The 26,600-nt window shown below is 57.4% G+C and overlaps 4 protein-coding genes and 1 long non-coding RNA gene across 16 annotated transcripts; 2 read left to right on the top strand and 3 right to left on the bottom strand.

The window, feature by feature from the left end:
* The first annotated feature begins 304 nt into the window (after positions 1–304).
* Positions 305–8,563, top strand: SIAE (sialic acid acetylesterase). 7 transcript variants are annotated; one of them, XM_054087130.1, is made up of 10 exons: positions 305–400; positions 1,703–1,867; positions 5,216–5,379; positions 5,466–5,604; positions 5,691–5,874; positions 6,146–6,255; positions 6,332–6,465; positions 6,668–6,822; positions 6,901–7,096; positions 7,837–8,559. In XM_054087130.1, the coding sequence occupies exons 1-10, from the start codon at positions 355–357 to the stop codon at positions 8,128–8,130; spliced, it is 1,587 nt and encodes a 528-aa protein (XP_053943105.1). In that variant the 5' UTR covers positions 305–354; the 3' UTR covers positions 8,131–8,559. The 7 variants fall into 7 exon arrangements, with proteins under 7 accessions (XP_053943105.1, XP_053943107.1, XP_053943106.1 ...); XM_054087132.1 differs by having other exon boundaries at positions 5,691–5,769; positions 7,837–8,558; XM_054087131.1 differs by having other exon boundaries at positions 5,691–5,769; positions 6,128–6,255; positions 7,837–8,553.
* Positions 8,564–8,766: 203 nt separating this feature from the next.
* Positions 8,767–13,801, bottom strand: PANX3 (pannexin 3). 3 transcript variants are annotated; one of them, XM_054087127.1, is made up of 6 exons: positions 13,673–13,799; positions 11,731–12,084; positions 10,918–11,060; positions 10,622–10,836; positions 9,803–10,467; positions 8,767–8,983 (listed from the first exon to the last, which is right to left on the bottom strand). In XM_054087127.1, the coding sequence occupies exons 2-6, from the start codon at positions 11,909–11,911 to the stop codon at positions 8,922–8,924; spliced, it is 1,266 nt and encodes a 421-aa protein (XP_053943102.1). In that variant the 5' UTR covers positions 11,912–12,084; positions 13,673–13,799; the 3' UTR covers positions 8,767–8,921. The 3 variants fall into 3 exon arrangements, with proteins under 3 accessions (XP_053943102.1, XP_053943101.1, XP_053943100.1); XM_054087126.1 differs by having other exon boundaries at positions 8,767–10,467; positions 11,731–11,892; positions 13,673–13,801; XM_054087125.1 differs by having other exon boundaries at positions 8,767–10,467.
* RPUSD4 (RNA pseudouridine synthase D4) lies at positions 12,091–17,427 on the bottom strand. Of its 2 annotated transcripts, none has more exons than XM_054087138.1 (7): positions 17,321–17,412; positions 15,879–16,044; positions 15,448–15,649; positions 14,811–14,904; positions 14,559–14,709; positions 14,185–14,282; positions 12,091–14,030 (listed from the first exon to the last, which is right to left on the bottom strand). In XM_054087138.1, exons 1-7 carry the CDS (start codon positions 17,393–17,395, stop codon positions 13,845–13,847), a joined length of 972 nt encoding a protein of 323 aa, XP_053943113.1. In that variant the 5' UTR covers positions 17,396–17,412; the 3' UTR covers positions 12,091–13,844. The 2 variants fall into 2 exon arrangements, with proteins under 2 accessions (XP_053943113.1, XP_053943112.1); XM_054087137.1 differs by having other exon boundaries at positions 12,092–14,030; positions 17,246–17,427.
* Positions 17,428–17,909: 482 nt separating this feature from the next.
* On the top strand, positions 17,910–19,300 carry LOC128854383 (uncharacterized). Of its 2 annotated transcripts, XR_008453442.1 has the most exons (4): positions 17,910–17,976; positions 18,164–18,339; positions 18,943–19,051; positions 19,162–19,300. It is a non-coding gene; the product is annotated as an uncharacterized LOC128854383 (long non-coding RNA). The 2 variants fall into 2 exon arrangements; XR_008453441.1 differs by lacking the exon at positions 19,162–19,300 and having other exon boundaries at positions 18,943–19,155.
* On the bottom strand, positions 18,195–26,527 carry PUS3 (pseudouridine synthase 3). Of its 2 annotated transcripts, none has more exons than XM_054087169.1 (6): positions 26,502–26,527; positions 23,193–23,312; positions 21,446–21,869; positions 19,724–20,286; positions 19,186–19,376; positions 18,195–18,424 (listed from the first exon to the last, which is right to left on the bottom strand). In XM_054087169.1, exons 2-6 carry the CDS (start codon positions 23,285–23,287, stop codon positions 18,195–18,197), a joined length of 1,503 nt encoding a protein of 500 aa, XP_053943144.1. In that variant the 5' UTR covers positions 23,288–23,312; positions 26,502–26,527. The 2 variants fall into 2 exon arrangements, with proteins under 2 accessions (XP_053943144.1, XP_053943145.1); XM_054087170.1 differs by lacking the exon at positions 26,502–26,527 and adding an exon at positions 22,211–22,355.
* Between the last annotated feature and the right edge of the window lie 73 nt (positions 26,528–26,600).

The raw sequence follows: 26,600 nt of genomic DNA, 5'->3' as shown, positions 1-26,600 counted from the left end.
CGTTCCTCTGGTTCCTCCTTGTTCCTCCCGGTGCCCCCCGGTGCCCCCCCTGCCCCGTATACCGGCCCGCGTCGCCCCACCCCGCCCTTCTGACCCGGCCGGGCCGTGTCGGCGACTCTGCCTGTGAGGAGGACGCTGTTGCTAGGCAACCGCCGCCCCCCCGGCACGCTGCCCGCGCGTGGCCTGGCCACGCCCCCGTGACCAGGCTCCTTGATGACCACGCCCCCACTGTGCGGCCACGCCCCTCTAAGCGCCGTCGTTATGTGGCCCCCGCCCCATTGGCCCCGCCCCCTCCTCCGAATCTGCTCTCCCATTGGTCCCGTCCCTCCTCTGGCCCCGACCCGCGGGGCCGCGATGGCGCCGCTGCCGCTGCTGGCGATGCTGGCTCCGTTGGCGGCAGGTAAAACGGGGTGGCTCTGCACCCCCAACTTGGCCGGGGAGCGAGCCCCCCAGCGGCCCTATGACCCCCCCCGGCCCCTTCACTTCTTCCCCTCCAGCCCCACTTTGCGGCCCTTGGCTCCCCCAGCCCCGTGTCAATGACTTTGACACCCTTGACCCTCAGCCCCACTCATGTCCCGTGGCACCCACAGCCCCTTTCGATGCCCTTGCCCCCTCCAGCTCCGCTCGGACGCCCTGGGCTCCCCCAGCCCTTCTTCAGTGCATCCCCTGGGCTCCCCCAGGCCCTCTTCAGTGCATCCCCTGGGTTCCCCCAGGCCCTCTTCAGTGCATCCCCTGAGCTCCCCCAGGCCCTCTTCAATGCATGCCCTGGGCTCTTCCAGCCCCTCTTCAAAGCATGCCCTGGGCTCCTCCAGACCCTGTTCAATGCCCTGGGCTCCCCCAGCTCCGTTTTAGGGCCCTGGGCTCCCCCAGCCTCAGTCGGACACCCTTGCCAAGTCGCCGCCGCTGTGGGTTGATGCTTTACGTAAGGCGGGCGTCGCACACCGCTCCCCAGCTGCATCCCATGGGCTCCACTCCTTCCCCTCCTCCCAGCGCTTTTTATAGCCTCCCAGCTCTTCCCTGCCATCTCAGAGTTTATTTTTTTCTCCTCCGACTCGTTTTTTATGTAACTCATCCTTCCTGGGGTCTGTTCCTCTCTTGGGTGAGCTGCACAGCAGATAGGGCTCCGTGAGCCCCAGTTTGATGCCTACAGCGAGAATCCTTGCCCAGATCCCTTCTCCATGTCCTGCAATGTTGCCCGAACTGCCTTCAAGCATGGTTTTAATTTTACATCCCCAAAAAGGGGCTTTAGTAGGTGACAAGGCTGAGAGCCCTTCTTCCCACCCTGCTGAAGGTGCCTTTGCTGGTGCTATGTGCCTGATGTTCCCCATCCTACTGTTCACCAAGCTTTTCTTTGCAAGGGAAAACCACATCAGAGTGTGTTTATTAGCCACACTGGGCTGGTGGAGATGCTCCTTGCTTTTATTGGGAGGATTTGTACCAAAATCTGCCTCCAAACTCAGTGTAACCAAGCTCCTGTGCTCTGGGAGGCAACTGCCCTCGGGCTGAGCTCTCCTGGGGGCTTAAATTGTGCTGCTTCCTTGGCTTCTTGGTGGTTTTAACCACCCTAAGGTTGGTCAGGACTGGAGGAAGCTATAAATTGAGATCTCAATCTGTATTTAAGAGGGAGTCAGAGGCCATGCAGTGGTGTTCTCATTGTTTTTTGCCTCTTGGAGATGACGTTTGCTCTGTCTGTTGATCCCAGGAACAATGCTGGGCTTTGCGTCCTACTACAGTGACCACATGGTGTTGCAGAAGGCGCCGGCAGGAGCTGTGCTGTGGGGCTACGGGAAGGTGGGCGCCACAGTCACCGTGGATCTCACTGGGGATGGTGGCACCATCATCATGAAGAAGACAGTGCGAGTTAAAGGTCAGTCCTGGACTTTCAATCAGCAACTGCAGCTGGTGGGTTTGGTGGCCAAGGGGCACATCAGAGCTCAGACTGGACCTGCTAAAGGGCAGGATGCTGCTGGCTTTGTCACACCGCTGCTCCGATGCTGCAGAGGTGATGGCTTCCCTTTCTCCAGGAGATCCAGGGCGGTTCAGCTGTTCCCCTCTCCACCAACACCAGCGTTTGCTCACTTTGGTTCCCACCAGCGGGATCCTGTAGGTGCTGAGCGGGTGCTGAGCTGCCACTGGAGTGGGTGGCACTGTAGAGGCTTCAGCCGAAGGATGAGGCTGCGGAGAGGAGGGGATTTGAGTTCCTCTCCCTGTCAAAGCCATCTCCGGGGAAATCTCCAGAGCTCTCCTGGGGTTTTTTTCTGCTGTGTTCCCCCTCGGAGGATCCTGCTGGGGATCTCTGAGCCCTGAAGGCCGTCACCTCCCCAGGCAGAGCCTTCCCCGAGGCTGGGAGGGCTTGGAGGCATCTCAGCTCCTCAAACCTCAGCTGGTGCCCTCATCCCCTGTCTCGGGAGTCAGGGCTGCTCATCACCTTTAGGGGTGAAACTGCTGCCTAAAGTGCCCCTCCACGAGCTGGAGAGCCCCAACGCATCTTGTGAGAATGCAGCATTCTGCTGCTCCAGAGAGGCTTGCAGGATCCAGCCCCAGCCAAGCCATAAAATCCACGCTGAGCTCCAGCAGAATATCTTTACGCCTCGATTCGGCACATCTAAAATTAGCTGGAGACATCTTGGTGTCACACACACCAAGCTGCTCTTGTAATCCTGGTTCGTCCCAGCAGCTTCTGCTCTGACACACATTTGTCTTTGAGATTTTCTTTTTAACCCTTACATTGCTGTAGGAGGAAAGACCTTCCAATGGCAGAGAGCTTTCAAAATCTTTGTGCCCATCTCCATGGTGGGGAAGCTTTCCTCCTTGGCTGTCCATCCCCATCAGTTGTGGCCACTCATCCCACCTCTTTGCAAAGATCTTAGACATTAGGGAGAGATGCTCAGCTACACACCCACAAGTCTATGGGGCCGGATGGGATCCACCCAAGAGTATTGAAGGAGCTGGTGGATGTCCTTTCCAAACCCCTTTCCATCATCTTCCAGTGGTCCTGGCTGACTGGGGAAGTTCCACTGGACTGGAGGCTGGCTGATGTTGTGCCCATCTACAAGAAGGGTTGCAGGGAGGATCCGGGGAACTACAGGTCTGTCAGTCTGACTTTAGTGCCGGGGAAAGTCATGGAACAGGTAATCTTGAGTGCTATCATGAAGCCCATGCAAGAGAACCGGGTGATCAGGCCCAGTCAACATGGGTTCACGAAAGGCAGATCTTGCCAAACTAACCTGATCGCCTTCTATGACAAAATCACTCGACTACTGGATGGGGGAAAGGCTGTGGATGTAGTCTTCTTGGACTTCAGTAAAGCCTTTGACACAGTTTCTCACAGCTTTCTGCTTCAGAAACTGTCAGCCTCTGGCCTGGACGGGCACACACTATCCTGGGTTGAAAACTGGTTGGATGGCCGGGCCCAGAGAGTGGTGGTCAATGGAGTTAACTCCAGCTGGAGACCAGTTACAAGTGGGGTTCCTCAGGGCTCGGTACTGGGTCCAGCCCTGTTCAATGTCTTTATCAATGACCTGGATGAAGGCATTGAGTGCACCCTCAGCAAGTTTGCAGATGACACTAAGCTGGGTGGAAGTGTGGATCTGCTGGAGGGTAGGGAGGCTCTGCAAAGGGATCTGAACAGGCTGGACCGCTGGGCCGAGGCCAATGACATGAGGTTTAACAAGGCCAAATGCCGGGTCCTGCACTTGGGGCACAACAACCCTGTGCAGTGCTACAGACTGGGGGAAGAGTGGCTGGAGAGCTGCACGGAGGAGAAGGACCTGGGGGTAATGGTTGACAGCGACTGAACATGAGCCAGCAGTGTGCCCAGGTGGCCAAGAAGGCCGATGGCATCTTGGCTTGTATCAGAAATGGTGTGACCAGCAGGTCCAGGGAGGTTATTCTCCCTCTGTACTCAGCACTGGTGAGACCGCACCTTGAGTACTGTGTTCAGTTCTGGGCCCCTCACCACAAGAAGGATGTTGAGGCTCTGGAACGTGTCCAGAGAAGAGCAACGAAGCTGGTGAGGGGGCTGGAGAACAAGTCTTACGAGGAGCGGCTGAGAGAGCTGGGGTTGTTTAGCCTGGAGAAGAGGAGGATGAGGGGATACCTTATTACTCTCTACAACTACCTGAAAGGAGGTTGTGGAGAGGAGGGAGCTGGGCTCTTCTCCCAAGTGACAGAGGACAGGACAAGAGGGAATGGCCTGAAGCTCTGCCAGGGGAGGTTCAGGCTGGATATCAGAAAAAAATTTTCATGGAAAGGGTCATTGGGCACTGGCAGAGGCTGCCCAGGGAGGGGGTTGAGTCACTTTCCCTGGAGGTATTTAAGGAACGGGGCGATGGAAGTGCTTAGGGACATGATTTAAGGGAGTGTTAGGAATGGTTGGACTCAGTGATCCAGTGGGTCCTTTCTAACCTGGTGATTCTATGAAAGCTGGGGAGGTTTTTTTTTACAAGTGCCCATAGGGACAGGATGAGGGGTAATGGCTTTAAATTGGAAGGGGGAAGATTTAAATATCAGGAAGAAATTCTTCATGATGAGGGTGAGGAGGCCCTGGCCCAGGTTGCCTTTTTGGCTCCCTGGAGAGGCCAGGTTGGACGGGGCTGGGAGAAGAGGAGGCTGAGGGGAGACCTTATTGCTCTCCACAACTACCTGATAGAAGGTTGTGGAGAGGAGGGAGCTGGGCTCTTCTCCCAAGTCACAGGGGACAGGAGAAGGGGGAATGGCCTCAAGCTCCGCCAGGGGAGGTTCAGGCTGGACATCAGGAAAAAAATTTTCATGGAAAGGGTCATTGGGCACTGGCAGAGGCTGCCCAGGGAGGGGGTTGAGTCACCTTCCCTGGAAGTGTTTAAGGGACGGGTGGACGAGGTGCTGAGGGGCATGGTTTAGGGAGTGTTAGGAATGGTTTGACTCGATGACATAGCGGGTCCCTTCCAACCTGCTGATTCTATGATTCTATGATGTTTTCCTGTGAGAGTGGGGAGGCCCTGGCCTGGGTTGCCCAGAGCAGTGGTGGCTGCCCCATCCCTGGAGGGGTTCAAGGCCAGGTGGGATGGGGTTTGGAGCCCCTGATCCAGTGAGAGGCATCCCAGCTCATGGCAGGGGTTGGAACTGGATGGGCTTTGAGGTCCTTTCCAGCCCAAAGCATTCTAGGATTCTGTGATTCTATGATCTTGAGGTCTTAGTAGGGATGGTGAAAGCCAAACATCATCCCCTTTTCCAGGATCCTCTGGGACATGGACAACTGTGCTGGACCCTATGGATCAGGGTGGTCCCTATGTGCTGACAGCCAGACAGGGCTCGGAGAACGTGACGCTGCAAGACATCTACTTTGGGGACGTGTGGCTTTGCAGTGGGCAGAGCAACATGGCAATGACGGTGCTGCAGGTGAGCACCCGCAGCATGGCCCGATCCCGCTGACGAGGCAGGGACCAGGCAGGAAGGTGCCCCCTGTGCTCCTGACTCTTTCTTAGATCACCAATGCCAGCCAGGAGCTCGCCGCTGCTGCTCACTACCCCTACGTCCGTGTCTTTGCCGCAGCACCTGCCCGCTCTGACGTGGAGCTGGAGGACCTGGAGCGAATAGACTTGCCGTGGTCCATCCCGACAGCCGGTGAGTGCAACCTGCCACCAAAAAAGAGCCTGGAAATGGTTTTACCCCGCTTTTTTTCCCCTTACAGCCTATTGTTTCTTGAACAGAAAACCTGGGCCATGGGAATTTCACCTACTTCTCAGCTGTCTGCTGGCTGCTGGGGCGGTTCCTCTACGAGACCCTGCGGTACCCAGTGGGGCTGGTGGAAGTGGCCTGGGGGGGCACCCCGATTGAGGCCTGGTCCTCCAGGAGGGCTCTGCGGGTGTGCGGGCTCCCAGAGGATGTGGGGAGGTGAGAGATCCTTGGGAGCATCTTCTGTCCCTTCCCATCCCACCAGCTCTCTCAGAGCACTTCTGGCTCCTCTGCAAGTCACGATGTCCCCTCTGGGTAAAATCCCCTCCTGTGCGGAAAGCGCAGGGCAAGTTTCTGTGGGAAAAGGGGGTGGTGTGGGACAAAGGGTAGCCCTTCTGCATGGCACTGGCTTCAAGCCCTGACCCCTGAGGCCCATCTTCAGGGCTGACCTTGTGCTTTTCACCCCCTTCAGCCCAGGCTTGTCTTCCAGCACCTCCCTGCCCCAGCATCTCTCTGGCCCGCAAACACCCTCCATTCTCTGGAACGCAATGATCCACCCTCTGCTCAACATGACGCTGCGGGGAGTCGCTTGGTACCAGGGTAAACCCCCCACCTTTTATCCCCAGCCCCCCATTATCCCACAAGGCTCTCACTGTCCTCTCTGTTTTGGGGCCAGGCGAGGCCAATGCCTTCCTGAACACAGACCAGTACAACTGCACCTTCCCTGCGCTCATTGCTGACTGGCGCTGGGCTTTCCACACCGGATCAGCCGGGCAGACGGAGCCTCTCCTCCCCTTCGGCTTCGTGCAGGTGAGGAGGGGGTGAGGGGCAGGACCTCCCCCCCACAAGGAACCACCTCATGATGCTCAGGGAGGTTTTACCCATCTGGTTGCACCCCAGAGGCCGCTTCAAAGCCAGCAGGGTGCTGTGAACACATGGACGCACCCTGCTGGGACGCCAAATCCAGTTTTGGGAGTGCTGTGAGCCACATTCCGCCACCTTTGCCTTGCAGTTGTCCACCTACCGCCGTCAGAGCCCGGATGACAGCTTCGCCCAGCTCCGCTGGCACCAAACAGCTGATCTGGGGATTGTCCCAAATGCCAGGATGCCTGGCACCTTCATGGCAGTGGCAATGGATCTGGGCGATGAGCACTCTCCCTACGGCAGGTGAGTCCCAGAGGACGGGAGTGAGGGTGAGAGAGGAAGCCAGCAAATACCAACCCACCTCCCTCCTCTTCCTTGCAGCATCCACCCCCGGGACAAGCAGAATGTGGCGCACCGGTTGCTCCTGGGTGCCAGGGCTGTGGCGTACGGGGAGAAAGACTTGGTTTTCCAGGGGCCGTATCCTATCCATGCTGTCCTGGAGGTGAGCAGGGGTCTGCTGAACGTCATCTACAGCCAGGAGCTGCTCTGCCAGCAGAGAGACACGCCAGCATTTGAGGTGAGGAGTGGGAAAAGCTTCCCCCACGGCCAGGAGAGGGAAGCTGGGAGAGGGAAGCCCATTGTGAAGCATGGGGAAGAGCGGCCGGAAAGCTGCTCAGCAGAGGAGGAGCTGGGAGTGCTGGTCAACAGCAGCTGAACATAAGCCAGCAGTGGCCCAGATGACCAAGAAGAGCACCAGCATCCTGGCTTGGATCAGCCATGGGGTGGCCAGCAGGACAGGGATTGTCCCCTCGCATTTGGCACTGGTGAGGCCACACCTCAAATCTTGGGTTCAGTTTTGGGCCCAAGAAGGACACTGAGGCGCTGGAGCGCATCCAGAGAAGAGAACAGAGCTGGGGAAGGGTCGGGAGAGCAAGGGTTATGAGGAGCAGCTGAGGGACCTGGGGCTGTTTAGTCTGGAGGAGGCTGAGGGGAGACCTCATCGCTCTCTGCAGCTCCTGGAAAGGACATTGTAGCGAGATAGGTGCTGGGCTCTTCTCCCAAGTAACAAGGGATGGGATGAGATGAAATGGCCTCAAGTTGCACCAGGGAGGTTTAGACTGGATACTAGGAAAAGTAGTAGATTAGGATACTAGTGGTGGAATTTCCATCCCTGCAGGGTTCAGAAACCATGTGGATGTAGCACACGGGACATGGTTTGGTTGGCACGGTGGGGATGGGCTGGTGGTTGGACTAAATGAGCTTGGAGGACTTTCCAACCTTCATGATTCCACCTGATGGAGGTTTCTCCCCACCCAGGTCTGCTGCTCCAGCTCAACGTGGCCATGCCGGTGGCTGCCAGCACCCATCGTGGCAGTGGGGTCGCGCATGGTGACACTGGCCCTGGCCGGCTGTGGGACACTGGTGCTGGCGCTGCGCTACGCCTGGGCCGAGTGGCCCTGCAACTACAAGTCCTGTGCCCTGTACAACACCTGGGGCCTGCCCGCTCCTCCCTTCCTCCTGCACACCCTGCCCACGGGGGGCATGCCGGGGCTCACCCGCACAGCCGGAGCAAGGGAGCTGCTCCTCCGCCCTGGCTCCTGGGGGATTTAGGCAAGGGGACAGCTGAGGGAGCTCAGGCCTGGCAAGGTGGCTCGGCAGTGCCAGCTTTGTTCCCTTCCAAGCAGTGAGGCGGCTAGCTTCATTACAGCCTTATTAATTAAGCAACTTCCTAGCTCCTCTTTGGCCTGAGGTCATGGCTACAGGCAAAAAAAAATCAATTTAAAGGAAAATTTATGAAAAATCCTGTTAAGCCAAGGAGCAGGGGGTGGGAGTTTCAGCCCTCCCTGCCCGTGGAGCTCATCCTGGCCCCCTCTCAGCGAGCTGCCCCCGTGGCAGGGTGCTGGCAGGATCCATGAATCTGAGGCAGCGGGAGAGAAGAGCTCTGCCAAACCACAACGAGATGTGGAGCCCAGGGCAGGAGGCGTAGAGAGCGCAGTGTGGGGCAGCAGGGTGAGGGCCTGCCACCACCCTCTGCCAATAAATAAAACCGTCTCTTTTTAATGTTGAGGAGCATTCCTTAGCCCTCCGTTCCCCCCATCCTGCTGGAACAGCATGGACAATTGTGTGGAAGAGGCACAATGTGGCACCTAGGGCTTGGGATAAGGTGTTCGAGAGTCTCTGCACCAAAAACTGATTGTTTAACCCCTTTTGAGCTGAGAAAACATGTGTAAGGGGAACCCCAAGGCAGGACGAGAGTAGGTGAGCTCTGTCGCATTACAGATGTCACCCCCCAGGCTGTATCCAAACTAGAGTTTAATGCGCTCCAGCAACTGCTGGCAACAAGGAACTGGGTCCCGCTGGATCCCCTCAGAGCAGTGGGGCCTGTGCTGCAGCCGCCAGGGTCAGGCAGAGCCCAGTGAGTCCCGGGAGGCTTTTCCCATCGCTTCTACTCCAGGCCTCATTCCTGGGCAAGTGGAGAGCAGGAGGAAGTTCATTAACTGGGCAATCGCAAACTGGGATCTTAGGCTTTCTCCACGAGTGTGACTAGCCTGAGAGCCAGTTGTGCTAACCCTGCGGTTGCCATGCCAACGAGGATGCTAAATACAGTTCAATTGTGTTTTCTTTTAAACCGCAGCCCTCAGCCACTGTTTTGGGGGCCAGGAAAGGAGCCCAGACATCCTGGCTCCCACCCTGCCAGGTCAGGGATCCCTGTAAGCCTGCAAAGGAAGCACCCCCGGCTCCCCAAAACCCAAAGCATGCAGGAAAGGGAGCTGTGGTGCTAGGGGAGGGTACGTGGAGGCCCCAAGGGATGCAGCTCTGCCTCAGAGACCCCTCCCCCATTTCCCCAGGCAGCCACGCTGAGCCCCCCAGGGCCGTGCTGACCAGAGAAGGGAGCAGGCATCAGACCCCCAGGATTTAAAGCTCCCAACCCCACTCCCCAGCACAGGGGCTGCTCTCTCTGCCAAAACCAGGAGCCCCCCCGACCCCCCAGTTTGCCCAGAACTTGGGTGGAAGCCTCGATCTCTCTGCCTTCTGTTCCTATAGCAACTCCTGCCCACAAGTGGGCTCAGGGCAGCATCGTGTCCTGGCTGCCAGAACCCATACCCAGCTGTAAACAGAGCTGCTGGCCCTCCCAGTGTCCCCAAACCCCCCCAAACCCTTACAGTCTTTGCAAAGGGCTTAAGGCCACAATGGACGGATCCAGCCTCACCCCCAGGGTGAGATCTGGCCACAGAAGAGCCACAAGGAGAGTAAAGACATCTTCTCTCCCAGAAGAGCTTACCTGGAGCCCTGCCATTGGAGAGGGCCATGCTGCTGTCAGCATCAGGGGTGCACACGTGGGGTTTGGGCTTGGTGGTCTCCAGCCCGGCCAGCAGCGTCATGAAGTCGACGACGGTATCGATGTCCTGCTTGTTGGCGGTGGTGTCCCGCAAGGCGCTGACAGCGTTGAGGCGGCTGAAGGAGGTCAGCTCAGAGATGTTGGCCCGGAGGAAGAGGAGGATGACATTGAGGTCATTGATGGGGCAGGTGAGCATCTTGCGGCTGAGGAGGTCGAAGGCAGGCAGCATCTCATAGATGGAGAGCAGCCCCTTGTCCCACTGGCAGAGCTGCAGGGCATTGTAGATAACAATGGGTATGAGGAGGACATAGACACCACCGACTGAGAGGCTGATGAGCTGGAAGATGGAGAAGAAAACCAGCTTGCAGGGGATGAGTGGGGGGATGTGGGGCTCTGCCTCGAGCAGCCCCGATTTGATGGAGCAGCTGAACTCATCCTGGAAGAAGATGTTGAGGTGGAGGAAGATGAGGTAGAGGCAGGTGGCAGCCAAGAACAAAAGCAGCAGCAGGTTCCGCAGGATGTAGATGAACACCAGGGAGTGGGCGTGCTGCTTGCAGGTGAGGTAGCGCTCCAGCAACGGGAACTCAAAATACCTCTCCTGGCGGGCCCTGGGGGCAGAGGGAACACAGCAGGGGGTTAGAGCCACCTCCCAAACCAAATCGCTTCACCCAAGTCCATCCTGGACTTGGCCACAGCCACAGCACCACATGGAGGGACTTTGCAGGGACGTGGTGACCAGGTGGGGCTGCCCAGCAGCCTCACCTCTCATATTCCTCCCAGAACCGCTCTGGCTCGGCGCTGGCCTGCTGCACCTTCCTCATGTGCTGCACCAGGCGCACAGAGCGGTTGTAGGATTTGTCCAGCTCATCGATGATGAAGAGGAGGTCAGAGTGGAGGGCAGGAGCAGCTGCATAACGCCAGAGCAGGTATGGCAGGTACATGAGCACTGCCACCACCAGCAGTGAGTAGGGGAAGACCTAGGTGAAAGAGACAAGTGGGTGTTGAGCTGTGCACGCAGGTGGGACCAGAAGGCACCTAGCTGTGAGCTTGACCTGTACCTTGAGAGCCCAGAGGGACTTGGTGACAGCGTGACCCTCAGTGTCAAAGCCATGGTGGACGAGAGAGTCCCAGCAAGCTGTGTCAACGTAGGCAGACTGCTTCCCCGTGAAGTTGGTGGGAGAGAAGCAGCTGATCTGTGAGCCTAGGGTGAGGACAAGGATGAGGAGAAAGGTGAGCCTCAGCCACCAGGGTCCGGTAAGCACAGGCAGGAGCCATGCAGCTGGGTGCCAGTGGGTGGTCTCAGCTAAGGCATCATGTGTAACTCAAAAAGCCTTTTTCAACAGTCATTTTGTAGCTGTCCTTCCCCACCACTGTGCTTTCCAGCAAGGACTTTTCCATCACTTCCCAAACACAAGTGCTTTGAGCATAGCTGCGGGCACGCAGTAGGAAAATTAGAGACTGGGTGGGAACTGGAGTCCAACCAGCTCTGCAGGCCCCAGCAGGACATCGGCTGAGGCCAGATTTAGCCTGAGGTTGTGAGGCCCCATCAATGCTACCCTCTGTGCTGCCCCTGCAAACTCTGGCAGGATGGATCCCAAGCCACCTCCTCCTCAGAAACTACCCTGCACACCCAGAGGTGCTGGAGGGAGGCAGGGCACTAGAGTTTAGTGCAGCCATTCCCAGGCTCTCCCAGCAACCAACAATCCATTAAAAACAATCAATAAATAGCCCTGTGAAAAAACAGTTCCTAAAAGAGCATTTTCCAGCTGCCCCGCCGCAGGGCATGACCGTGCTGGTGTGAGCACGAGAGTTTTGCAGCAACAGCTCAGTCACCACCAGCCGTCACTCACAGCCCGAAGATCCCCACTCACCAGCAGAGAACTCCCGGGCGAAAGCGAGCGAGACAAGGAAGAGGGGCAGCCCCACAGTGATGAACTTCAGCAGGCGATCGCTTGGTAGCTCCAGGCGCAGCCCCTTGGCTCGGGAACCACCGGGATCTGGGAGGAGAGCATCGGAGAGCATGTACTCTGCAGCTGTGTGCGAGAGGGACATGGCTGTCAAGGAAAAGGAGACGACGGCGACTGTTGCTGCTGCCCAGGAGCTCTGGTGCTGTCTGAGGCGTGACTGGCTCGTGGAGCGACTTTGTTGAGCTGAAGGCACCGCTTGCCAAACGCTCTGTGCCAGGCGGCAGTAAAACGACAGCTTAGAGGGCACATTAAATGGACCTGAAATTACAGGGGGAAGCCTTTTCACAACAAGTGTGCCCTGAAATAGAAAAAGAGAACGCGCAGCCACAGTGGCAGGCTGGGAAGGCAGCATTCATTCCTGCCCAGCCACAGCCACTCCCCGGCTCCTCATGGCTTTACGCCTGTCTCTCATAAGCAGATGTATTTTTGGCACTCCTTTTGAGAGGTGTGGGGCTACCCAGCTATTTGCACCCCATATGAGGAGCAGAGAGGCAGGGAGAGGGAATTATCCCACCGAAAAGCCCCATCCAGGTACCCAGTAGCCTCGTATGCTACAAAGAGCCGTTTCCAGCACCCACACCATCTGGAGAGACTGGGGAAGTCTTGCTGCCCAGCCCTGAGCTGCTGGGAACCAGCCAAGAGACACCAGACACCAAGGGCTACAGATCTGAGGCAGAGCATTGGCTGCAGTTCGACAGCTTTTCAATCTCTCTCCTCATCTCCCTCTCAGGGCAGGGGGAGGAATCTGGCTCCGAGGCAGGCTACTGGGGCAGAGAGATCCCCAAAATCATAGAATCACCTTTGAGATTGAGTCCAACCATCCCTGCCCACTACCAAAACATCTTAAGCGCCTCATCTGCCCAGCTTTTTGATCCCCCAGGGATGGAGACTCCACCACCTCCCTGGGCAGCCTCTGCCTGGGCCTGAAAAGCCTTTCAGTGAAGGTGTTTCTCCTGATGTCCAGCCTAAAACTGCCCTGATGCAACCTGAGGCCATTTCCTCTCGTCCTGTCGCCTGTAACTTGGGAGAAGAGCCCAGCCCCCACCTCACCACAACCTCCTTTCCAGGAGCTGCACAGAGCCATGAGGTCTCCCCTCAGCCTCCTCCAGACTAAACAGCGCCAGGTCCCTCACCACTCCCACAACCCCGGGGCTCCAGCCCCTTCCCCAGCTCCGTTCCCTTCTCTAGATGTGCCCCAGCCCCTCAATGTCCTTCTTGTAGTGAGGGGCCCAAAACTGAACCCAGGATTCGAGGTGTGGCTTCACCAGCACCGAGTACAGGGGCACAATAACTGCCATGGGATCTAGAAATAGGATGGAGAAATCTGAAGCAGCAGTGAAAGAGAAGTTTCTCCCAGCAGCATAGTCGGTGCCCAGAAACCCACACCAACACCGCTGGCAGCACAGAGCAGATGGAGTCCCGGAGCTCTCGGCCAAGCCAAGTTGAGGAACTCCCTGCGCAGCCTCAGCGGAGCAAAACAACTCCACAGCCACAGCCAAATTGCACTTTTGATGGATTTTCAAAAGAAGGGAGTCTCCAAATTTGAGCACAGAGTACAAGGACACAAGGGAGAGAGTGCTAAATGGCTCTGGAGGGACAAGCAATGGCCCTCAAATTGCGAGAGACTGCAGCCAGGGGCACCCTCTGCCCACAGACTGAGATCCTCTGGGTCTGAGCACAGACACACAACCCTTTCCCTTGGCCGGAACTGATCTTTTATTGCTCAGAAACCAGTTCAAAATACGGACTGGGTAAAGCCCCGTTTCTGTGCAGCCTTGTTTGTCTGAACAAGAGGCACCCAGCCATGTTTCCGCCCCAAACAAGGGCAAGCAGCAGACAGATGTACCTGGGTTGAAGCCAGCAACACCAGTACCAACAGGTACCAGGGAAGTCCTTGGAAAACAGCAGAGACTGCAGACTCCATCACAGCACTGCCTCCAACACGGACACTGCTGCAGAGCAGCCACACACAGCACTGGAGATTCGGAGACAGATCATACCACTCTCATCCTGCCCTGTTAGTCCCTAGCAATGTCCAGCTGCAGCCTCTCCAGAGTCTTTCTGAAGAACAGGGGTGGCTTGCAGACCAGGTCTATCCGCTGGCCCAGGGTCAGGGAGAGCCGGTGGGCGTGGAGGTGGAGGGGGAGGTGGCGAGCCTTGCTCTGCTCCAGCTTCAGCCTCTTCAAGGTGATTTCAGGAAGCTTCTGCAAGAAGGACACAAAATGTCCCTTCTAAAACCCCATCTCTTCAAGCTGGCCCTTGAAAACCCCAGCCCTGTATCTGTCTCTTCAAGCTGGCCCTTGAAAACCCCAGCCCTGTATCTGTCTCAGGCAGCCCCCACCACAGGACTTGCCTTACCTGGGGTGCCAGCTTGCTCCAGTGAGAATATTTGTGATCCCCCAGGATGGGGCACCCCAACCCATAGGCCAGGTGAACCCGGATCTGGTGCTTCACACCTGAGGAGGGAAAGAGGAGGAATGTGACAACCAGCCGCGCTGTGCCTCATCTCCACCTGCCACGCTCAGTGCCAGATAAATCCCATGCCGAAATCGCCAGCAGCCGGAGAACTGCTTGGCAGCAAACCATTGCTGTTCTGGCTTGTTCCCAGGGCCTGGGCTCAAAAATTATTTCAGCCATGTCTGTCAAGTTCCCATTTCCAACACCACTCTCAGCTGCCGAGTGCACAGAAAGTACAGCCAGCGCAGCCTCAGGGACACTCAGTCAGGCCTCACCTGTGATGGGCTGGAGCTCCAGGAGAGAGCAGGCAGAAGAGCGAGCCAGAAGGCGGTACTGCGTCACGGCGCTCTCCGCATCACGATTCTTGCGGATTTTCACCACCTTCCCATCCTCGGGAGACAGGCGATAGTTGGGAGCCAGTGTCATCTGCACAGTGGTGACAGGTTGAGCCCACAGGAAGGCAGGAGCAGGAGTCAGGGAGAGGGAGTGCAAGGCCAGAAGAGCAGCTGAGAAGACGTCCCACTCACCTTGTAGTGTGGCTGGTTGCTCCGCACCTCCTTCTCTATGATGGGGATCTCCACAACGCCCTCAGCAGGGTCTGGGTCTCCCACGCTAATGGCCCTGGGAAGGGAAACCAGAGCTCCACAGGGCGTCACTCCAGCAGGAAGGGAATCCTCCCCTCTCCCCACAACCCAGCCCCATGAAAAATTACTAGAGGGAAGATAAGCAAACACCTGCCCTTTCCACAAAGTCCCACATCCCCACATCCTGGCAACTGTCCTTTCCCCTCCTCTTAATAGAATTGTGGAATGGTTTGAGTTGGAAATGACCTTAAAGCCCATCCAGTCCCACCCCGAGCCATGAGCAAGGATACCTCCCACTGGGGCCGGTTGCTCCAAGCCCCATCCAACCTGGCCTTGAACACCTCAGGGGATGGGGCAGCCACCACTGCTCTGGGCAACCTGGGCCAGGGCCTCACCACTCTCACAGGAAAAAATTTCTCCCCTTTTTCAGGTCAAACCTGTTCCCCCTCATCCTATCTCTGCCCCTCCCAAGCTTTCCTGGAGCCCTATTCCATACTGGAAGGCTGTTATAGTGTCTTCCTGGAGTTCTTAAAACTCTACAGGCCCTTCAAAGCCACTTCTTTACCCAAACATTTCCTACCAGTAGATCTTCTCCACCTGACGAGTTTTGAAGAGAAGCCGGATCCTGTCTGCTACCTCCTTGCTCCGTGCCAGCACCATCACTCCTGTGGTCTCTTTGTCGAGCCGGTGGCAGAGGTGGAGGGGTTCGGCTTTCATGTTCACCAGCATCTTGGCCAAAATTGGCAGCACATCAGTGATACAATTCTTGATGCCAGGGCCACCTGCACAATCCACAGGCAATGAATCAGGGGAATGGTTCACCTCCCCACCTACTCTTAATTAACCCCAAAATGCAAGATGAAGGCTGTGACCTAAAGGTGACAAACTGCCCCCATCCCTCCCTGGCAGGCAAATCCCAGTGCATGGAGGGTGGAGACAGAGGATTCCCTGTCAGAGCCACAGAGCCATTTCCCCCTCAGCACAGCCGTAGGACAGCCAGCTTTTCCTCACCATGCACAGGAAGGCCATAGGGTTTGTTGATCACCACAATCTCTTCGTTCTGGTACACAGTTCCCTGCTTGAGCACTTTGGCCAGGACATTGGGGTGAACCTGCTGCAGCCGCTTGCTCAGCGCAGCGAGCTCCCACACCTGTCTCTGTGTGGGATCTTTGGGGATCTGAGGAGACAACAAAATGCCATCAGTGGAGGATAAACAGCCCTCACACAAAGATTCTGCTTCAGCAGCTTCCCGCCTTCCTTCCGCTTCCATTCCTTGTCTCGCAGCGCTGTAACTCACATCATCAAAACAGTGACCAAGTGCCCCTGTTAGGGGGCATTGCCCTTAGCCCCAGGCAGGGGCAGCGACCCAAAAATCCCAACCCAGATCCTCCCCTGCTGCCCAGCAAGGGAAAACCCGCAGGCATGATGGTAACGCCTGTCACCCCTGTCACTAGCTGTCCGTCCCACCAGGGGGAGCGCCTTGATCCCTGGCAGGGCTAGGCACTCAGGGTGAGGACACAGGGAAAGCAGGGAGACCTGGTGGGCAAGGAGGTGACATGGGGAGACAGGGGATACAGGAACCAAGAGAAAGGATCTGAGGGAAAAGGGGGACAAGCTGGGTGAAGAGGGGACACACAGGGGGTGACAGGTGGACACACCTGGGGAAAGAGGGGGGGCACCTTGGGCGCAAGGGGAGACCTACAGAAGTTGGTGGGGACTAAGGGATGGAGAGGGGGACACAGGGGATGGGGACATGGGGAGAGAAGGAAGGGACATGGGAAGAGAGGGACCCAGGGAGTGAGGGGACCCGGGGAGAGAGAGTGACATGGCAGGCAATGGGCATACAGGGGCAAGGGGGGGGACTTGGGGGAGAAGTGAGACACAGGGGAACATGGGGACAAGGGGGCTAAATGGGGATGAGGAGGGAATTGGTGGGCGAGGTGGGAGGGACCCGAGGGGCAGGGGGGTATATGGGGAGAGGTGAACACATGGGGTGAGGGAGGGGGACCCGGGGGCTGACAGGGAACATGGGGAGAGAGGAGAGATTGGAAGATGTGGGCGGGGAGGAATGGGGAGATGGGGGCCCCGGGGGTGAGGGGGAGATCCGGAGGAATCGGGGGAAGACGGGTAGGACGATAGCCGGGGAGAGGGGGCGACACAGGGTCGAGGGGGACCCAAAGGTCGAGGGGCGGGACCCAGGGGGAGATGGGAACACGGGGAGAGGGGGGAGGCTTGGGGAGAGGCGGGGTTAGATCCAGGGAAGACGAGGGGGGCGGGACATGGGGAAAGGGTGACGGGCGGGGGGCCCATGGGTGAGGGCGACCCGGTCAGGGGGAGCCGGTGAGGAGCCCCGGTCCCGCCCCGCAGTGCCGTCGCACCTCTCCGCTCCTCTCCCTGCTCCTCTCCCTGCTCCTCTCCGCTCGCAGCCGTTCCGCCAGCTGCTCGGCGCCCACCTCCGCCCGCCTGAGGCTGCCCAGGCCGCGCCCGGCCCGGGACAACGCCAAGCGCCGCCACAGCCCCGCCGCCATCTGCCCGCTAGGTGGGAAGTGTGCGCCCGCCACTCAGGGCGGGCAGTGAGGAGAGGCCCCGCCCACTGTGCCTGGATGGGCGGGGCCCCTCCTCACTGCCCGCCCTGAGTGGCGGGCACTCCCTCCCGTCCAATCAGAACGGAACTGCCCCACCCGCCCAATCACAGCGAGCAGCTAGCTGAGCGGTCCCGCCCACCTGCCCAATCAGAGCGAGGAGTGAGCTGAGCGGCCCCGCCCACCCAGCATCACCCGCCCAATCACAGCGGGAAGTGAGCTGAGCGGCCCCGCCCACCCAGCACGACTCGCCCAATCACAGCGGGAAGTGAGCTGAGCGGCCCCGCCCACCCAGCGCTACCTAGCTAATCAGAGTGAGGAGCGAGCTGAGCGGCCCCGCCCATCCAGCACCACATGCCCAATCACAGCAGAGGAGGGAGCTGAGCGGCCACGCCTCCCGTCCAATCACCCGCACCGCCCAATGGCCGGGCCGCGGGGGAGGCCCCGCCCCTTCCGGCGGTTTAAACGCTGCGACTGTTGGAGACCGGTAAACGGCGGTGTTGGAGCGCGGGACGGCTGGGTTGCAGGTACCGGGGATGGGGGGCGCGCGCGGATCGGATCTGATGAGAGCTGAGGCCTGTCAAGTACCGGCTGCCCCAGCCCCGCGCGGGGTGAGGGCTCCGAGGGCCCGGTCGCGCCCCTGTTCCCCTCCCCCCGAAGCAACGAATTATCGATATTCTTAAAAAGAACGCTGAAAAATATGTATTTTTTAAGGAAAAAAGCCGTTACCGAGGCCTCCCGGCCGTCACTCGGCGCCCGTGCGGAGCCGCTTGCTGCCGGGGCCGCGTTCCCCGCCGGGCCGGGACTCCGCGATGCGGCCGCGGCGCACGAAGTGCTGGACGCGCTCCTCGAGCCCCTCGCACCGCGGCCGCGACAGCAACGGTTTGTAGGTGCGCGCCTGGACGCCTTCTACGAAGCCGCTGACCTGGCTGTAGAGCAGAGACGTGGCGGTGGCGTTCCCGCTGCTCCCTGTGCCTGTGGACGGTTGGAAAAACACCCGCGGGTTGAGCAGCCACAGCACCATACCCGAGAGCATTGCAGGAGCCCCATGGGGTGAATTGTGGGGTGTCCTGTGCAAGGACAGGAGTTGAACTTGATGAGCCTGTGGGTCCCTTCTCACTCAGGACGTAGAATCATAGAATAGTTTGGGTTGGAAGGGACCTTAAAGATCATCCAGTTTCATCCCCTGCCATGGGCAGGGACATCCCCTTAGACCAGGCTGCCCAAGGGCTATCCAACCTGGCCTTGAACACCCCCAGGGACGGGGCAGCCACCACTTCCCTGGGCAACTTGTTCCAGTGTCTCACCACTCACACAGTGAAGAAATTCTTCCTTATGTCCAGTCTAAGTCTGCCTCTCTCCAGTTTATACCCCTTCCCTCCTCGTACTATTGCCACAAGCCTTTATGAGAAGTCCTCCTCCAGCTTTCCTGTACCCCATTTCAAGTATTGGAAGGTCGCTATAAGATCTCCTCAGAGCTTTCTCTTCTCCAGGCTGAACAAGCCCAACTCTCTCAGCCTGTCCTCATATGGAAGGTGCTCCAGCCCTCGGATCAACTTTGTAGCCCTCCTATGGACCTGTTCCAACAGCTCCATCTTGCTTGTATGTTGAGGATTCCAGAAGTAATGCTATTCCAGACATGCTATGGTTGCCCTTTTCTCTCATGGTGTTTTGTTTTTAACCAGTGCCCCCCATCCCTCCGTCATCCCCAGGTATTGCCACAACCCCATCCTTACTCTTTCCGTCAGCCATGGGAGCAGCCTCCAGCCCTTGTAACATGCTACGCAGCACTTGAGTCTTGACAGCGTGGTTGGCCCAGAGCCGCTGGAGGTGCGTAACGTTGAACTTGTGCACTTCTCGGTCGTACAGCCACTGTAGGTTCTCAAACTCACAGTCATGCAGGACGAGGGGAAACTCGACTGCCATGCTAGGGAAAAGGAGAGAAGATGTTACCTGCGGCTGCCTTGAGGGATGCTGTGATAAAACACATCTGTCCTTTCGGCCAGAAACAGCCTCACCTTTTAGAGAACTCCTTTGTCTGATAAGAACAGAACTGGTTTTGATGAGATAGCAAGGACTAAAACCACCAAAAGCTTGCTGAGAGCATGAAAACCAGGATTCCCAGGGATGCCTCCCAGAGAGGCTGCTGGCAGCTCACTTCCATACTGTAAGGACCATTTTGCATGCTGCCAGAGAAGCAGCGTGCCAGCAGCATGTTGCACAGAGCTGTCACTTCAAGAAGCAGCCTGGGAGGTGTCCCCGTGTTCTCCCTACCTGTACTGTGGTTTGCGGGGGTTCTTCTCCACATCCAGCAGCTCGTCAATGATCTCGGGGCTCTCCCTCCGCTGCCCGATGAGGAAGAGGATGGCCATCATGCAGCGGACTTGGTGATAAAGGAATGCCTGTCCTGTCACTTCAAACTGGCACAGGCGGAAGGGATCCTGCGGCCCTGTTTCTCTGCCTGTCTCTGCCCACGTCACGCTGGCGCTGAGGATCGTTCTTTGGAAGTTGACCACCCCGTTGGCGACATCCATTTTACAGAGGTTACGGAAATCGTGGGTTCCCACATACCTCTGGGCTGCAGTGTGCATGAGGGCCACGTCCAGGTCGGCGCAAGGGAAGAAGTACTGGTAGGTTCTTTTGAGGCAGCTGAACCTGGCGCTGAAATCGGGCTCCACAGGGGCCCAGGCCAACACCCGGATGTCGGGCGGGAGCACCCGGTTCAGAATATGGGTGTAGCGGAGCTCCTCTCCCTCGCCTTTGCCTTCTGAGACACCCTCATGGCCATTGAGTTTCTTCCCCTCCGACAGGTTTGAGCGGAGATCCAGGGAAATCACCTGTGACAGAAGGGAAGTTGGGATTAGATTGCAGATGGCCACACTCAGCAGGTGAAGCCAAGACTTCCTACATTGCTGTGGAATGAATGCAGAATCTCCTACAGATGACAGTGTCTTACATCAGGTGCTCTCACCACTCCTTCCTGCGGGGAAAGCTCCAAGCGCCTCTGCCGTGGCTCTGAGCAGATGCTATGGATTTCTTTAATAAAACAGAGTGCTGCAGACTGTCTACGTAGCCTGGTCTCCAAACAGCTTCAACTTCAGGCACTGGTTTATGGATGTAAGGCACTTTTGTTGGACTGGAAGGCAGTAACATCTTGGCTATCTGGGAAACCTGCTGTGGGGACAACTTGATTAAACTGCAGGTGCCTGTGTGCTTTTAACAGCACAAGAGAAGGCTGCCCCTGCTCTTATTTCATGTGGCTCATCTCATGGAGAACCAACCACCCACCCGAGCCAAAATCACCCTGACGAGGCAAAATGATTCTATGAAAAGCTAAGGCAGCTCCGCTTCCTGAGCCAGGAGGGAAGGAGAGGCTGGCCCAGCAGCGAAGCTGTGCTTTCCTGGTGGCTCAGCCAGCCTGATGGCTCCATGCCCACAAAGTGGGCTGGCTGGCTCCCCTCCCTCCAGCTCCTGCTCCCACGCTCTCTTCCGCTGGCTGCGGCTCCCCTAGACCCTTCTGTGCAGGAATGTAGTGTCCTGACTCTGCAGGAAGCTCTCCAGTTCTTGGATTTGGTCTTCTTTGGTGGGATTAGGGAGTTAAATTGCCTGCGAGGGCTCTGCCAGGCACTGCAGTCAGTGCAGGAAGAGCAAGTGTATCTGTGGAGGAAGGGGCATGTCCCCTCTTCCAGCAGTGCTGAGCTATTGGGAGACTGCAGTCTCAAATGCATTTCATCCTCTCAAAACAGGTCCCTGGAAAAAAGCTAGTGCTAATACGGAAAGCAACCAGCACAAACAAATAATTGGAGGGTCTAAAATAATCATTCCCCTTGCAAGAAGCCATCACCAGGGTCGCTTCCAGGTTTAAAAGCTGGTCGTTTTTGAAAAATGAGCCCTGCCTGTGCTATCTTGGCTCGTGACTGTGGGACAGTAATCCCACCAGATCTCTATCCCACGTAAGCAGCCCAGAAATCCAGGAAAGCTAAAGGGCATCCTGACCTGTCCGAAGGCACTGACACCTTTGTCTGTCCGCCCGCAGCGGTGGTAGTTTGAGGTCTGTCTGCTGTCCACCAGCCGCGTCTTCTTCAAGGCTTCGAAGAGCTTCTCCTCGATGGTGTTGTCAGTGTTCTCCTGGCTGGCAAAACCCTGGTAGCCCCAGCCCAGGTAGGCGATTTTCAATGCTATGTGTCTGCGGCTGTAGGCACCAAAATTGAATGGCCGTTGCTGGCGTTTCTTGGCTTTTCCAGGGGCTGAAGGAGCCTCTTCTCTCCCAGCACTCTCCTTGTCCTCTTGGAGCTTCTCCTGCAGCCGCTTCACCTCCTCTTCCAGCTCCTGAACCCTCCTCAGGAGCTGCTCATGGTCGGTTGCCACGCTCCCCTCGGCCATAGCTGCTGTCTTGGAGCTGCTGGTGGCTCCCTGGGGTCTGCAGAAAAAGGAGGAGATCAGGGGGTTGCATTTTTATGTGGCTTTCATCACGCCTAGAGGCTCCCTCTGTAAAACAATGTTTATCATGGAATAATTCTTTAGTTTTCAACCCCTCCATGTTCCTGGAGGGGCGTGGGAAGGGCCACGGGCGCTTAGCTTGGACAGTTTCATCTCACTCAACTCTCATTTTATGCTTTGGAATCACTCCTCCTCCCCCAGGTGCTGCCGCTGCCACACGATCAGCTCTGCTCCGTCAGCTGAGGCACAGCGGCAGCACGTTTCCAGCTCGCCTTTTGCAATCCGTGCAGAGCCATCATGAAGCCCTTTCCATTTTCACACCGTGCTCAGCCAGCATCAACACTCCAGACAGCGTGTGAACGGCTGCCATTCATCCCGCCGCACCATCTGCTCCAGTGTTTCGTAACGGCACCCTGCAAACTTGTGGTTTTTCAAACCCGCTTTGCAGCACGAAGCATTCCTAGGCCTGCGGAACAAGTGGAAACCGTGTCCAGATCCCTTTTCACCGCAGGGCTTGAGGCTTACTGCAACCAGACTCAAACAGCCTTTGGGCTACGGTAGACAACACCTAAACGTACAGCACTGAGGCTTTTCCTTGTCTGCGGCTTGAAAATGCCCTCTTGGATGCCCCTGGGTTAAATCAGGAAAAGCCTCAGTTTATACTCGGTAAACTACCGCGTTTATAAAAGAACAAGAGGAGCCTGACCTGTGAAGGTCTCTTCCAACCCAAAGCATTCTATGATTCCAACACCGTTATAACTCTGCCTGGCACTCACAGGTTGGGCTGAACCTGTCCTGTGTTTGTCCATTACCTCCTTTGTACTTCATAGGTCATGTAATTCATTTTAGAACTGTTTCCAAGCAGGAATTTTGTTTTACAGCTGTGCTGTGCTTCCATCTGCTGTAGGGACAGGGCCTTCTGCTGGTGGCACGAGGTTTGGAATTGCAGCCAGCATTCTCAGAGCCCCATTGGACCAACCGCCACCTAAATTGCACCCCTGACCCCCAGGCACGGAGGGTCCAAGCCCTTGATCTCTTCAGCCAACTCAAACATGCCACAATAAAGTAACTGCAGTTTATTTTTTGCAGGATCCACCCAGTTTGGCAGAAACCAAGGAGATGAGGGGACCAGAGCGATGTATCTGGGTCACTCAGGCAGCTGAGGAGCAAGCACGGCCCCAGGATGATCCCTATGCCCAGGCCTCCCTCAGTCTAGGGGTGCAGCCAACCCTTCTGGCATTTCCTGAGGATCAGAAGGGAAGCAGGAGGATGGTAATGAAAAGAAAGGTGCTGAGGCACAGACCTGATGGAGGAGTGGAGGTCTTTGACGAGTCGGTGAGCGGTGAGCCGGACAGCAGCACCAAGGCCTGGAGCCTGAGGCAGAAGATGCTTCAGCATAAGCCAAGCCCAGAAGACAGCATCTCTGAGGGAGAAATAGAGTCAAGCAACAGCTCCGACCCCTGGTGGCCCCACAGGGACAGCCCCTGCTTTCTCCTGGGGGATTTTGGGAGCCAGAGCTCTCACGATTCTCATTATGGAGCTGCAGCGGAACAACCCAAATCCTTCATTCCTCCGCGGTTCGAGCTGCTGGGTCGTAACCGGGGGAAAACCGACTGTGTGGCCAAATATTTTGAATATAAACGAGATTGGGAGAAATTTGGAATCCCGGGGGAGAATCAATGGATGGAAGTGCGCTGGGGCATCCGAGAGAAGATGCTCTGCGAGCCCGAGCTGCCCCACCGGCCACACCACCTCCCCATCCCCAACACCTACACTGTACCCACTGAGAAGAAGAGAGCTGCCCTGTGCTGGAAGGTGCGCTGTGACCTGGCCAAGGGCCTCCTGCCCAAGAAAACCACCCTCTCATAGTGCCCAGAGCCCCGCTCCCTGCCTGTGAGCCGGGAACTGAGCACCAGCTGCTTTTATTCTCCTCAAAGTCCTCAAAAATTTCTAAAAAGCCCCTTTTTTTGCATTTCAAGTGGGCTGAATTCTGCTATTTGAACTTCTTCTAGCACCTTGGAAAAGCAGGCTGGGTGGAGAACCCAGCTCCTCCCCTGCATTCTGCAATGCCACTTCCCAAGCTCCAACTGGAAGCTCTGAGGAACTGTCACCAAGAACCCCACGGCCTGCATGACCCTTTGGATATCGAGGGGAACAAGACTGCAGGGAACATGGGGATTTGAGGCAGAGAACAGACCCTGTGTGAGAGATCAAGGTGGTTCCATCTGTGGTGCCTCAGCAATTCCTTTAATAAAGTGTGTGGAAAAACTTATTATGGTCTGTGGGCTATTTTAAAGAATCATGGTATGGATTGGTTTGGGAGGGACCTCAAAGCCCATCCAGTCCCACCCCCTGCCATGGGCAGGGACACCTCCCACTGGATCAGGGGCTCCAAGCCCCATCCAACCTGGCCTTGAACCCCTCCAGGGATAGAGCAGCCACCACTGCTCTGGGCAACCTGGGCCAGGGGCCCCCACCCTCACAGGAAAACATTTCTCCCTAATGTCTAATCTCAACCTCCCCTCTTTCAGCTTAAAGCCATTCCCCCCTCGTCCTCTCCCTGATCAAGAGCCCCTCCCTAGCTTTCCTGGAGCCCCTTTCAGGACTGGAAGCTACTCTAAGGTCTCCCTGGAGCCTTCTCCAGGCTGAACAACCACAACTCTCTCAGCCTGCCTTATAGCAGAAGTGCTCCAGCCCTTGGATCACTTCCATGGCCTCCTCTGTACCAGTTCCAACAGATCTATTTCCTTATGTTGGGGATTCCAGAACTGGGCCCAGGGCTCCAGGTGGGTTCTCACAGGAGTGGAGCAGAGAGGTAGAATTCTCTCCCTTTCCCTGATGGTCCCACTGTTCTGGATGCATCCTGCATTAACGCCAATTGCCTCGGCCAGGCTCTGCTGCTGGACATTCACTGTTCTACCCGGCTCCATGTGTTCTCCCTCAGGTTTAGAATGCGTGACCTCTAGCAGGAAGCAGCAATGACACTGTTACTGTTTTGCTCTGGCACTTTGGTGGCTCCTGCATCAGGAAATGCCTCTGATCCCCTGCAAAAAGGCCCGGAGCTCCCGTGGCACAGCTGGAAATGCAGCAGGGAGGGCGGGTGAGACAGCAGCCTTGAGCCCCATGGAACTCCCCCAAACTTCCACTGGAGGGGAGCGCAGGGACAAGGAGAGGCACACAGTCCCCCTAGCTCAGGGACCCCCTGCCACCCCACATTGCAGGGATCTGGCACCCCAGGGACCCCGGGGAGTGTGGGGGTATACCCCCTGGGGTTGGGGGTTCCTCGCAGGGCAGATGTGGATTCCCCCCCAGGTTACAAGAGCTCCCTCCTGGTATCTGGAGATCCCTTACAGGGTGGGGGATATCCCTCCCAGTTTGGGTGCTCTGCCCAGTTTTGGAGGTGCCATCCAGGGTTAGGGGGTCCTGTCACAGTTTGGGGAGATCCCAGCTGGTGTTTGGGGCTCCTCCTGGTTTAGGGGGTTGCTCCTGGTGTTTGGGGATCCCTCTCGGGTTGCAGGGTCTTCTCATAGTTTGGGTAGATACAGGTTTTTGGGTCCTTCCCAGTGTTTTGGGCTCCCTCCTGGCGTTTAGGGCTCCCTCTCAGGGTTTAGGGGATCCTTCCCAGGGTTTGGAGGTTCCATACAGGTGGGGAAGATCCCTCCTGGATTGGGGGTCCTGCCTGGTTTTGGGGGTCCTGCCTGATTTAGGGGGTCCTGTCATGGTTTGGGGAGATCCCTCCCATATTTTGGGGACCCTCCCAGTAATTGGGGCTCCTTCTGGTTCAGAGGGTAGAGCAACCATCTGAACCAGAAGTCCAGAGGTGTTTGGGGGTCTTGGGTCCTTCCTGGAGTTTGGTGGTCCCTTACAGGGTGGAAGAAATCCTCCTGTTTCAGTTTGAGGGTCCTGCCCAGTTCTGGGGGCTCCCTCCCAAGTTAGGGGGTAGCATCATGGTTTGGGGAGATCTCTCCCAGGGCTGGGGCTCCCTCCCAGGATATACAAGGTCCTTCCTGGAGTTTGAGGCTCTCTCCCTGGTTTTGGGTCCTTCACAGCGTTTGGGGGTCCCTCCTGGGATTCAGGGGCTCCTTCCTGGGGTTCGGGGCTCCCTTCCCATTGTTTAGGGAGATCCCTCCCAGGTTTGGGGGCTCCCTCTTGGGTTTGGCTGCCTCCTGGGATGAGAGATGGATTCCTTCCAGGCTTTGGGGGGGTCCCTCCTGGGACTTGGAGGGTACGTTCCAGACTGGGAGGGAGGCTCCCTCCTGGGGTTGGGGGTCCTCTACAGGGTGGGGGAAAGCCCTGCTGATTTGGAGGTTCTGTCCAGTTTTTGGGCTCCCTCCCAGGATTTCGGGGGGGTCCCTCCCGGTATTGGGGTTCCTCTTGGGGTCTGAGGAGATCCCTCTTGGTGTTGGGGCTTCCTCTGGGTTTTGGGGTCCCTCTTGGGATCTGGGAAGATCTTTCCCGATTTCGGGGCTCCCTCCTGGGATTCGGGGGGGTCCCTTTCACTCTCTGGGATTTGGGGCTCCTTTCCCGGGTTTGCGGGTCACGGGTGGGTCCCTCCCGCTATGAGGGGAGGGTGTCTCTGCCCCCCGTCCCCCCCATCCTCCCCCAGTCCCACCTGCGCCTCCGTCGCCTGGAAGTGCCCGCCCCGCCCGGAAGTGCCCGCCCCGCCCGGAACCGCGTGGGTCCGGGTCCGCCCGCCGCCAGGGGGCGCCGC

The sequence above is a fragment of the Cuculus canorus genome, chromosome 23 (genome assembly GCF_017976375.1).
Source record: "Cuculus canorus isolate bCucCan1 chromosome 23, bCucCan1.pri, whole genome shotgun sequence".
Taxonomy (NCBI): domain Eukaryota; kingdom Metazoa; phylum Chordata; class Aves; order Cuculiformes; family Cuculidae; genus Cuculus; species Cuculus canorus.
This window is presented reverse-complemented; position numbering and strand designations above follow the sequence as displayed.